This window comes from Centroberyx affinis, unplaced genomic scaffold, assembly GCF_046629955.1.
Source record: "Centroberyx affinis isolate AG114_WGS23_722 - 3 ecotype Tasmania unplaced genomic scaffold, CSIRO-AGI_Caff_v1 ptg000408l_1, whole genome shotgun sequence".
Taxonomy (NCBI): Eukaryota; Metazoa; Chordata; class Actinopteri; order Beryciformes; family Berycidae; genus Centroberyx; species Centroberyx affinis.
The window spans coordinates 80,001-93,451 of record NW_027279075.1 but is presented as its reverse complement, the minus strand read 5'-3'; the positions used below and the strand labels follow the sequence as shown (position 1 = coordinate 93,451).

Here is a 13,451-nt window from a genome sequence, read left to right as displayed (position 1 = left end):
TAATATTGGTTGTACCATATGACAAAAACATCACTCTTTTTCCATAACGTTTTTTTTGTTTTATTTTGTTTTGTTCAGGAATAGCTTATCATAAATTCCTTCTGACTGCATGAGAGAAGAAAAGGCTCATGGGTTTCAGCTATTGGGCAAGAAATATTTCAGTACGTCACCAGAATTGACACATCACTTCACTGAAAGGGATAACATTATCAGCTCTATAATAGAGAACATCTACAAGAGTGGTGAAATCAGCTCAGCCTTTCCTTACGTGAATATTTTCTCAAGCAGGAGTTAGACTTAAGCTCAGTGGTTCCCAAAACAGAGACACCTAGAAAAATGATGAAAAGTTTAATCACACTAATGTTTCATTCACTGTAAGTTAGCACAAATAGGCTAGAAAATGTGTAAGAATGACTTGAGTCAAAGGTTTCATTTTCTCCACTGTTAGGTAGGGACAGGAAATCTCTTCAGATAGGGGCTCCCTCAAGCATCCCTCATTGGCATCTGATGTGAATTTATTTGAGTGCTTGACATGAACACCTTTGGGAACCCTTGACCTGGGCTGGGAAACTGTTCAAGAAAGAGTACATGTCTGACAAAAAAAGCACTGAATCCATTTCTCAAGAAACGTTTTTGTTTTTTTAAGGTTTTGTGTGTGTTTCAAAATACTCCTGCATACTTCTTGAAGTGTGTCTTCTCGTGTTGAGCCTGTATTTGCCTTTGCTCAGTTTGTGGCTGTAATATGAGGACACTAGGGCCCCACGGACATCTATTCCGTTGGAGGAGTCTGGACCAAAAAAAGTTTTGAAGTTCACACCGACATCTAACTATCCACCACTCGGACCCCTGCGGGCCACTATCTCGATGGCTAGAGCGGCTATAAAACAGAGACGGTTATCAAATATATTGCATTTGTAAACAAAACAGTTAATTTCCCAGCATTTTGTATTCGTACTGAAGGAGCAGACATCGTGGCTCAAGACATGAGTGGACTGTCAACAGAGGAAAGTGATTTGCCCAATGGACCACGAAAGGTAAGAGCCCGGCTACTATAATAAACAAACTGCCGCTTCACTTCGACACACTCAACCACGTCGTTTTAAATATGGCCCTTTCTATTTAGGCTACTCTGCACTGTAATGCATAACCAATAAATGATTTAGGTCATATTTATAAAAGCACTCTGAAACTTAGATTAACACTGGTAGGCCTATTGTTGGCTACTGTCTGTTTTCGTCAATATGTCGAATTAGAATTAAATATTATTCCTCCCATATTTTACCCCATTTTAACCTTTGTCCTTTGTCATAATACAGAACTGTAATCCATTACAATGCAATGTAATGGAGGTGGGTTGGCTGTACGCCGAGATTTACCAACCAACTCCACACACAACACACACACACACACACACACACACACACACACACACACACACACACACACACACACACACAAACAACTAACCACCACACGTTATTTTGCTACTGCTTAGCCAGACAAAAGGTCTAATGAATACAAAACCTATAGGTTTATGATCTTATTGCCTGTAATAGGGATGGGGATTGACTGTACAGATATGTGGACGACAGAGTGGGTGATGTGGAAAAATTGTCATGACAAAATATGGCTTGTTATAGCCTGATTGTAAGCAACGTTGTTTTAGCTGTAATAGGTGTAGACTAATTCACTTAATTGACTGTATTGGTCCTATTTGCTGAGGGTAGATTTTGTTACACATTAGAATAATTAATATCTAAAGACAAATACAAAGTCATGTCAAATACACCTACTCTAAGACAAAGTCACTAGTTTTGCTATTAATTTTCCTTCTGCTTGACCATATCAGCAGAACTCAGTCTCCTTCATGTTTTGTCCATAACTCGCATGTCCGGTTTTTCTCAAGCAACGTGAAACATAATAGGGGCCAAGACTCATCAAAAGGTTAACCACTGCAGAAAGAGTGTTTTTTTTTTTATCAATATGATAATATGATTATATGATATCATAACTGATGATGCGGTGGCAACTGTGCTTTGTTGAGATTTGCATTTGTCGAGTGCTGAGCTTCTACTGCCCACTGAAATATAAAAAAAAATGTCAGTGCTATACAATTTGAAATAAATAAGATTATAAAACGGGGAGATTACCGCATCCCAGCTCGCTTTTCCAATGGCTGCTGAGCTTTGATCATGAAATCTGAGGCCTATTACTGGTCATTTTAGGTGTTTTTCGCATATACAGCTTCTGCTGATTTGGTAGATTTGGTAGAGTGGTGCTGGTGTTTAAGATTTGAGTGGTATGATGTGAGGCAAGTTGAAAAAGTTGTAGCCTTGCCACCAGGGGGCTGTCTACTGTATAAAACTGAATTACTTTTTGATAAAGTGTTGAGTAGGCTATAAGATCTGTATAAGACAGTGCTCTCAAATGCAAATGAGAAATCAGAAGAGAAACAAGAACAACAGTAGAGTATAAACAATTATTTTCCTCATAAAGGTCTCCCCCCATGTTAAGGGAATACTCCAGTTTTTAAGATCCCTACTGTGATTTCCCCCCCACAGTCACTTTTTACAGTGGATTTATAAAAAGTGGCCATTTGGTCAACAAATCTTTGGAGTTGGACCACTTTTTCCATCTCTTATTTTTGATATATCTTAGTCCTAAGAGACACACAAAACCAACAAACCAAACTAAATTCCCATTCTTTGTATAATCATGTGGTGCTGTGGCTATATGCTGTGGACTGGAGTAATGTTGATGGTCTCTCCACTGTCACTCAACTGAAGAAAATGCTTTGGTAAAATCCCAACCTGGGCTGCAGCCAGGCCCGGTCCGACATGCAGCGCTAAAGTGCTTTCCTTGACTTTGTCCAGGGAGGAAAAACAGTGCATAATAAAAGTAAAACATGCTTTTATTGTGCACAATGCTTAAAGACATGTTTTAATTTCCTTTCTGACAGATGAACTGTGTTTATCCTGAGAGTCAAATTTCCTAAGTTGGCCCAGTGTTCCCTGTGACGTAGAGGAGGCCTTAGGATAAGATACTGTATATTTCAGTGCAAATAGCACATTTATTATAGGCCTATACAGAGTTTTGGCTGAAGTCTTCCTTTCACATCCCCCCCCCACCCCCACCCTCACCCTCACCCTCACCCTCACCCTCACACACACACACGCGCGCACACACACACACACACACACACACACACACACACACACACACACACACACACACATAAGGCTGATAAACTGAGTATCTTTGAGTGTCTATTTGGATCTGTTGAAAAAAACGAAACGAAATAAAATAGGCTATAAGCTGAAAGAGTAAGTGGTGAGTGGTTAGGGCATTGATTTTTATCAAGTCATGAGATATAGCCTCCATCACTTAGATCACTTATTCAACATGTGGTGGTTTTACAGTAAATGACCTCTGGGCAAAGGGGCATGGCCACGGAGAAGATGGAGATGATACTGTACATGTGTGATGTACATAAGAGAGAGGGGGGCTCGAGGGAGAGAGAGAGAGAGAGAGAGAGAGAGAGAGAGAGAGATGGACCGTGGCCAATGATCCGCAAGGAATACTCATTTGAAAGATGAACTAAAGTAGCGACCCACAGATTTCATGCAGCCAGTTACTCTCAGCGGCATAAAACGCGAACATGGCACAGAGGATGAGGAGAGGTACGAAGCCGGATATGAAGCGGGAGGTGATACCATAATGAGCAGCCAGGTGGTCCGGTCTGTTTATTAATTTTATTCATTAGTCTGGGTCATTTCTTAGATGCGCAAGGCGAGTGGTACAGGCCGACGGGAAGGTTTTGATTAGAGCACCTTTCGCTCCGAATATGATATCGAAAACCCCGATCCTGCTCCCCCGGCTGCAATAGAGGAGATCGAGGAGGAATCGGATCCACGGGACGCGTGAATTAAAGGGTACAGCTGTCTACACCTCACGTTTCGCCCCCCCCCCCCCCCCCCCCCCCGCTTAATGTGCTCAAACGGGGAGCTGGGGATAGGTGTGGAGGAGAGAGCGATTTCAGCCCGCAGCCGATGCTCGGAGACAACAGCAGCCTCCGCGCGGGCAGCTGTGGAAGAAGAAGAAGGTGGTACCCAAGTGTCGGTGTTTATTATCTGGGATCTGACTCCGGAGGCGCGTCGCTGAGGCATGGGCTGCGCTCCCAGCATCCACGTCTCTCAGAGCGGGGTGATCTACTGCCGAGACTCAGACGAATCCAATTCCCCCCACCAGACCACCACCATCTCTCAGGGCACCGCGGCCACCCTCCACGGGCTTTTCATCAAGACCGATGCGGCCGAGACCATCCCCTCCGTCATCACCTACCAGAGCCGGCACTCGCGGAACAACTCTCACCGGGATCGCAAGGAAAACAGCGGCGGACACATCCGCATCGAGGCCGAGACGCAAACCAGCCACACCAGCGTCAAGGTAGGGCGCGTTTAAACAACGGTGTGTTGTCGGCACATTCACAGCATCACCGCTGGGTAGTAACTGAGAATCACATGTGAGCAGGCCTGGGTTTTTTTTTTTTTTTTGGTTTCCAAAAGAGGCCCGGGCCTGCTGGTGAGGTGCTTTGTCAAATTGCAATTCTGTAATGACTGTAGTGACCTGTTCCCTATCAGTCTCTCCCCCACACTCACAGCCTGTATAAATGCCTCGTTGCAGCCATTTGTATGTATCACATCGTGCTTTGATAGTAAAAGATCCGATCTGACCTGATGCAAGTTAATTATTCCACTGTTCCACTGCATTACTTGCATTGTTGCAAGGTTTATCCTAATAATGCTTGTAGAAATGAATGACAGGTACTAAAAAAACATGGGATAAAGGACAAAACCATCCACCCAGAATACAGAATTTATGAGTTGATCAGATAGTTCAGATAGTTTAGCATGGATTCAACTTTGTGGACTGTAAAAGATACAGCAGATCTATGTCCAGCTGCGTCCTGGCGAATATAGTGTCACTTCTTTCAGCATCAGGTCTTTGATGAGGAGGTAATCTGATATATAGTCCACTAGTGTAAACAAAAGCTTGTTTACAGACTATTGTGTATTGTTTTTCTCAAAGAGTACCAAGTACAGCCCCGCAGCCTCAGGCCAACGATTTTAGAATCCTTACTTTGTCTCCAGTGGCAAAACTGTGTCTTAGTGTATCCAATTGGTTAGTTCACAAGTAACTGTTTTATAACACAGTTTCTTAGAACAGAGAGTGGGTGTATGAAAGGACAAAAAGTCAGAAGATTAACTGTTTTGATGAGTTGCATGACTTAGGTACATCTCTGAAAAAGAGTTTGATGTCGACCCCAATCGACAGTCTATTGCAGTGAAGCCTCTGCTGTCACACTTGCCATGATTTGGTTTCCTCATCAGTGCTATATGCAGGATAATTACATGCCTTAAAGTTAAGTGAGAAAAAGTGAGATTCATCATGAGAGACGGGTAGGTGTAGCGGCCAGTTTCAGATGCCACATGTTCTAAACTCTTCAATCAAAGCATGGAACCAGAGTTTTGGGAACATCAAAGTTATTAGTCATGTAAACAAATATTTCTACTTCCTGAGTGAAAAGTCAAAATGGTAAAAAAAAAAAAAAAAAAGTTTGTTTAGTCTGCCCAAGTCACTCCAGTGCTATGTCTAGTTTTGAGTTGTGGACGTGTTTTTGCATATTACTCGTGCAGTTTTAAGTTGTTGGATTCTTCTCATGAGTGAGCATGTGAACAGATACTTCTTCTTTATGATTGAACCCTGGAGGATAGCTCTGGTTTGTCTAGAAATTATGCAGCAGATGATCATGACATCAGACCCTCAGAATAGATTAACCCATTCAGGCATAGTACCGTTGATGAAATAGCCACATTTGAAAACTGTTACAACTTTAAAAAAGCAGACTTACTGTATGTAAACATAATGCAACATATTATTGATGTAGTTTCCTTATAATTAATACCATTTTGGACTGAAATTCAATTTTTTTATTCAAGTTTGGGATGGCAACAACATCTGGGTTGACTGCTCCTAATTTATACTGAAATTTAGACGACGTGATTGGATTGAATGAAAATCATTTGGGTAACCTAACTGGAGGTTTCTGAAGCAGTACCCAATGACACATAATACTAGAAGGGCACTCGGAGAGCGCAGACCTCCGCCAAGGTTCGTGCTATTATTGCTTGTTCGTAAGTCGGATCCGGATCCGCTCCAAAATTTAATGGGTTCTTCCTTGGCCCATGCTACACCCTTCCACCAAGTTTCATGAAAATCGGGCCAGTAGTTTTTCCGTCATCCTGCTAACAGACAAACAAACAGACAAACAAACAAACAAACAGCACCAAAAACATGACCTCCTTGGCGGAGGTAAAAATACAACACCTTAAAGTCATTTAGACCCAATGATTTAATGCCCTTTATAGATTTGTGTCATGAGTTTAGGGTGGCACAAACAGTGTAGCACTGAGAGAGAGAGAGAGAGAGAGAGAGAGAGATGTAAAGTGTGTGGGTTTGTCAGCTGCTCTTTTGCTCTCCCTCAATTCCTTCCTCGCTCTTAGGACTGAGAAGGTATCAATGACACCATTTAGTGTTAAAACCTTCTGCCCTTCCCTGCAGGATCTTGATAATCTGCCATGGTGTTGATAACTCTCCCAAGTGTGTGTGTGTGTGTGTGTGTGTGTGTGTGTGTGCGCGTGCATATGTGCCTGCATGTTTATATACACAAAGCGTTTGTTTACCCCTCTGGACAGTAAGGCCAGGGTGTGAACAGTCACATGTGAAAGAGCTGATGCTGGTGGCCTGTACAGATCTTCCTCCAGGGCCTCTCACACAGCGGCCGACTTATAAGAATATACAGATGAGGCCATGGCTTGCTGCTTTCTCAACATCACAACAACAGCCCCTCACTTTCCTACTGTCAGACCTGACGAGCCCTGGCCTGACCTTGCTGATGTGTTTGGACACACACAAATTTGGACATACAAAGGTTTCCATTTGCATTTGAATACTAACTGCATCAATAACGGTTACTATTGGTCTAGGCTAATGATCATCAACAATGTATTTTTTATATTTTGAAAAATCCATTGTTGGTAAGACCAACTCTATGGCCAAAACAAAAGTTAAGTAAAACTTTTCAAAACCTATTAAGAACAAACATCACAATTCCCCTAACTTGAGAAAAACTTTCGGGGTAGAGGCTTTTTTTTTTTTTTTTTTTTGACTCAAAAATAGTATAGAAGGCCTCCCCTAGAATTAGAAACAAGTAATTACACTATGAGGTTAGATAAGCAGAAAATACCAGCACAAAAAGACACTGTAAATGATTATGATGAAAAGAAATGTGCTCTGTTAGCTGTGATGTGGCAGATTTTTCCATAATGGAGGTTTGTAATGATGAACTGAAAATTGGCCTTGAGTTGTTCAGAAAAAGCAGAGTGAGGAAAAAATAAGCTTGGGTAAAATTTGTTAATATGTACTTGACGAATATATTCAAATCTTGCCGGTGGGAGTTCAGTCTAAAAGAAATGTTTAGATTCACGTTTGAAGATGCTAATCCACATAATATCACAGTATGCTATAAGGAGATGGATTAGATCCCTGATCCTCACTGCACTGCTCCTCCATCTTATGGAACTCTGAAAGTCTGTATCTATGCTAATCCTTGATGTTTCAGAAAGCAGTTCAACACAGTGCAGACATCAGATTCTCTGATACATTTACAAAAAATATTCATGGCATAACAGAGGTTATTCATCCTGTTTACATATTATCAATGGTACCAGAACACAGCTTCTGATGTGACTATCCCTTGTGCCATTTGGGTGAACACTGACCACAATTATACTCTTCTACATTTCCCTGTAACTACATTTAGGTTTACACCAAGTTAAAGGATAAGTTGGGTGATTTTACACCTATATGTAATTTGTCTCTTACATACCTGTAGTACTTGGACCCACAGACAATATTGGCTCCAGAGTCAGCTGTCGGTTGAAACGGTGAGCTCCTGTTGCTAAGCCTCTTGCTGCTAACAAGCAGACCAAATGGGGTTTGTCAAAATATCTCCAAAAAAGCCATTTGTAGGCTCCACAGGGGAGTTGAGAGTAAACGGAAAAGTTGCAAAGTACATGAATTCAAATTAGCTCTGATGTCATGACACAGTTCCGGCATTATGCACATATTCACCAATCAGGAAATCACAGAACTAGTTTTTCTCTGCTGCAGCACAGACTACTGTGGGGTGTTACTGGTGGCGTGATCTAACTAGTTCTGCGGACGGTGAGGTCAGAATGTAAACAATTGCACATGGAGCCGGGTAGAGTTTGGGAGAAGACTATCCAACTGCCTGTAGTGGTAATGATTGTATTTTTTATATGGGCAAAATTATGTGTTACGTCCGCAATAGGAAAGTACAAGGAAGACGATAATCATGACAGCATGGTGGAAAAATTGAGAGCAATAAAGTCTAACTATCCAAGAATGAGACTGACCTCTAGTCCAGAAGGCCAGTGGCATGGAGATAAGATGTGCTGAGCCCTTGTTGCAAGGACTGTGATTCACGTAAACACCAAGGCCTACTGTTAACAACGATGAAGAATAAGACACAAAGAAAAAGGACTACTGGCCTTTTATCAGGCAATAAAACAGGAAAATAAATGAATGGTGGTTCTGATACAAATCGAAATTACGTAACACATAATAATACATAGTACATACACATAATACATAATACAGAAGAAGCTTCAGATGGCTGTGTGGCAGCCCTGCTCTGAAGGCCGCACTGTATCATTTCTGGTTTCCAGACAGTCTGCTGAGCTTCAAAGCACGGGCCTCACACAAGATCAAGTCTAGATGAGCAAGGCGATACTCTTTCTCACTTACTCAAAATGATTAGACATCGGCCTGCGGCTAAATATCAGCAAAAGCCAAACCTTCACCCTTCCTGTTCTCCGGCCATAATGTAAACTAACTTGTCATCTTCATAATCTCTAACATCTTTTCAAATAATAAAAACACCTTCAAAAGAGAACATTAACCATGACTTTATTAAGTTGATTACACTCTGTAGAATAAACTGCCCCAAAAAATGTAATATGAAAAATGAAATGCCCTAGCAGGCCTTGTCAATGCGTATGGGCGCAATGACAAATATGTGTACCTCCCAAAATCCCTTACATTGGCCCAAGTGGCTCCTATCCCTAAATGAGTTAGATGAGTTAGTTATTTTTTTTACTCTTTTAATTATTTTTTAAAATATTCTTTATAAAGACAAAATGTCCTGTATCCTATCCTAATGACAATATTTTTACAAATGCAGTTTGAGATTGATAATTAAGTTATGGTTTTTTCAATTGAATTTAGCATCAGTAATTACATGGGAAGATAGGAACTTAACCACAGTATTTGAATTGATGTGAGCGCATGCTACCATCTCAATGCCATAAAATATACATTTCTGATAAAATATCACAATCTGCTGTGTCAAATGTTTTTGGTAAGTTAACAAAGACATCGAGTTGATTGCTGTCAAGTCCTTTAGACTATTTATCTGACACTTAAACTGATGCCATGGGGTGTTAAGATGTGCTAAGATGACACTGAAAACAGGATAATTAAATATTGAAGGGTCACCAGGTTTAGGCATCAGAATGATATTGATCATTTTTGCTTGTCAGGAGATATACCTTCAGTTAGGTTATTTGAGTATTACTAAAGATCTTTAAATGCAAGGCATGCACTTGTTGACTAAGTTGAGCTACAGTCTATCATTTCTAGCTTTAACTGGTCTGAGCTTTGAAATAATGTTGTCAAGTTGGTGGTGAACTAGTATTTCAAGGTAAATCAGTGGTGTTTTTGTTATGCTTGTTAAGTAAGGTCCAATATTCATAATGGAATGGTTGATTTTTTATGCATTGATCAGGGACCAAACATAAATTGAATATAATTCATTCATATCAATGTAACAGTTATCATCAAACTCGGACCACAGGGCAGTGATGATGACTTCTGTGCCATCTGTGACTATTATCACAGATGGCACCAGGTAGATGTTTCACAGTAGTTACAAGAAGTGCCATATTCCCTTCATAGCATGCCACTTCACAGTCATCTCAGTTGCATAATGTCTCAATCACAGCTCTCTGTCTTAACAGGTATCTGTTTCTCAATGACACATTCTAATAGCAGTCCTAGAGGCTCCTGACCGATAAATGTTTACAGTCTAGCTTTAGCTCTAAAATAAGGAGAGGATATATTCCCTCCTCAGTTCACAAAAATACAACTAATTGCCAATCAATCTTTCAAGTTAGATCACACAAATTGGGTCATGAACTTCATAGACTATTTTTTTGTTGTCCTGCTTATTAGCAGGCCTATGTCAGCTATCATCTGTATGACAAAAGATGTGGTTTTGACTCCTTTGATGTAACTGCTGTTTCAGAATTACTGATAATAATGCTGATTTACTAAATACAAGATTAGGTGAAAGCATGTTTTCATTTATTCATCTTTTTTTATGTTATTTTACTATTCCCTCTAGAGTTGGGTTCAGCAGTGTGCCTTATTTTCCTGTTTTGAAAGATGAGAGGATTTCAGTGGTGTTTATCTTGTGCCCCATTCACCAGCAACCTGTGGCTCTTACACTGCACTATTCTGTTTTTCGACTCCTCATATCACTTCACTAAACTGAATTAACATGTCATAGCTAACATATAGTTAGACCATGTAGGGCTCACAACCTGAACCAACGGCAACCTGGTGTGAAAATTACTATTATTACTACTACTACTACTACTAATAATAATAATAATAAAATAATAATTCATAATAATGATAATAATAATTAGAAGGCACTCGGTAGTGGACAATTCTCCAACTTGCAAAGCTGCAGCCTCCATAACAGTTTATGTTTTGTTTCTCATTTGTCTTTCATGTGTGATTTTCTGAAAAAGGAGCATGTGATTGCAATTCTGTGTAGCAGCCAACTTGGATGTTCCGGACGTCGGATGATACAAAGTTGTGGCTAAAATATGAAAATTGTCAAATGGCGGAAATCCCAGATCCGGATCATCATAAAAATCAAATTAACTGATCCTGGGGCCATTGGCTATCTGTCCACCAATCATCTTCCAAATCAATTTGTAGCTTTTTGAGATATCTTGATAATACCCAGTCAAACAGCCAGAAACAGCCATTGTCTTGATATGCAAGCTTATGATGAAAAAAAATTACTAGTTTTGTTGCTGTTCCTAAAAACTGTATACCCTAGAAAATTAGAAAGGCCAACATTTGATAATGTGATTTGCACTATTTCAAAACATATTATGTGTATATGACATGGATAAAAACAATAAAATATTTACGTTAATTTCCATTACTACAGAAATCATATCTTACCCTCAATATTCCAGTATGGCTGATAAGTTTGATTTGTTAATTTGCAACAAAAATCATTTTGATGGCCATGTCCTTCCTCCCTCTCCTTCTCTATCGTCTCCCCACTCCCTCCATTTGGCTCCTTCCACCCTTTTTCTACAGACTCTGCCATCTCCCAATTTCCATCTACCCTCACATGTTTCTTTCAACTTCTCTGTCCCCTTTCCTCTAGACCTGCCTGTCTGTCCCCACCTGCCTCTTTGTGAATCAAGCATATAAACCTTCAGCAGACCAAGACAAAATGGCACAAATGTGGCTTGTCAGATGACCTCTCCATCTTTCTCTCCTCTCATTCTTCTATCCATCCCAGTTGCTTATCTCTCTTCTACCACTCTAAAACCACTCTTTTTAACCCCCAGAGACTATTCTCTATCTTCTCTCTCCTGAATCTTCCTCCACCTACGCCTCCCTCCTCTCTTTCCACTGAGGATTTTGTCACCTACTTCAAGAAGGGGGGTGACGGTATCCAAGGCTTTCTCTCCCAACTACCCCCAGCACTCAACCCCGATTCACTCTCTACTTCTAACTCTAACTCCAATGACTCTGGCTTAACAGCTTGATCTAATTTCTCTCCAAATGATGCCTTAAACGTTGCCATCTGCAGGTCTACCACCTGTGCCATTGACCCCATCCCCTTTTTTGTTCTCCAGACTATTGTTCCTGATCTGCTCCCTTTCCTTCCTTCCTCCTTCCTCCGTTTAGAGTTACTCCTTTTCATGAAGCTAACCCTCAAACCATCTGACTTCAGAAAATATACCCTGGTATCACTTCTTTCACTTCTTTCCAAAACACTTGAATGTAAGGCCTCTAACCAACTTTGTCTCACAGAATGACCTGTTGAATCCCAACCAGTCTTCCTTCAAGATGGCCCATTCTTTGAGCCTGTGCTCCTTGCTGACAATGAAGCACTCTACACCACTAGACCTGGTTTTCTCCCCTCAGACTTCTGACCTCTCAAACCAGTCCTATGCGTTTGACGTTCTTTGTCTCCCTTGCAGACCTGGTGAATCTCTGGGTCAGCGCTCTCATGGTTCGCCTCTTACCTGACTGACCACACTTCTCAGGTATTGCAGAGGGGGGACGCCTCCTCACCATCTCAAGCGCTTCTTTACTGCCAACTCTTGCCCTCTGCTAGTCCTCTCTGTCACTGACAACAGCACAGTGATTCCTGCCCAGCCTGCCAAGAATCTCTTTGCTCTCCCAGACAACCCACTGTCATATGAGGCCTACATGGCAGTCACAACACGAACACTCTATGAAATATACACTGAATCAGACCCTACTTCTCCAGTACTTTGAACTCCAACCAGCCCCTCATGCTCAGGTATAAACTCAGTACAATGTACAATGCTAGGATGTCTTGGATTATAGATTACCTCAAGGCAGGCTGCACTGCATTCGCCTCCAGAGGAGTGTGTTGGACATGGTGCAGAGCAGACTGTTCTTCTCGAGGAGGCTCAGCATGTGCAACATACTATTCCACATCTTCAATGGCACATTGTTCTTTGCTGTTGTGTGCTGGGTAGGCAGGCTCAACAGCTTGTAAAAAATAAGCTATCTCGGGCAAGGGGAGGACGAGGTACCAACTGAACTGCACCTTGGATGATACTGCCCTCTCCACGATGAGCTGCTGCAGCTACAGAGCGCCTTTAGCCTATGGCTCATTCCTCTGAAGTGTACCAAGGAGTGCTTCAAGCGTTCCTTTGTGCCGTTCCGCTGCACAATGCATCAGCCAGCTAGGTGTGTGCCGAAGCCTGGTGGCACTACACTATACTTAACCTTGACATATCTCTGTACATATCTCTGTACATGAGATATGAGGTATATTTATGGGCACATTTCTATAGGTATGTTACATCCATCTGTAGACCTGATAATGTGAATAGCTACATATTGCACATATTGGACATTCTGCATATATGGTCTCAATCTGGTCTGTAAATTTGTAACTTCAAATATCTGTAAATCACTATTAACATCTGGAACTTGCTATTTGCCAGATTCTGTGT

The 13,451-nt window shown here is 41.2% G+C and overlaps 1 protein-coding gene across 3 annotated transcripts in view; it reads left to right on the top strand.

Annotated features, from left to right (window-relative positions):
• Window positions 1–4,164: 4,164 nt before the first annotated feature.
• pde8b (phosphodiesterase 8B) overlaps window positions 4,165–13,451 on the top strand; it is a 39,947-nt gene continuing 30,660 nt past the window's right edge. For all 3 annotated transcript variants that reach the window (XM_071516506.1, XM_071516507.1, XM_071516505.1), the window contains exon 1: window positions 4,165–4,446. In XM_071516506.1, the coding sequence (XP_071372607.1) occupies window positions 4,165–4,446 (282 nt within the window). The remainder of the gene's footprint in view (window positions 4,447–13,451) is intronic.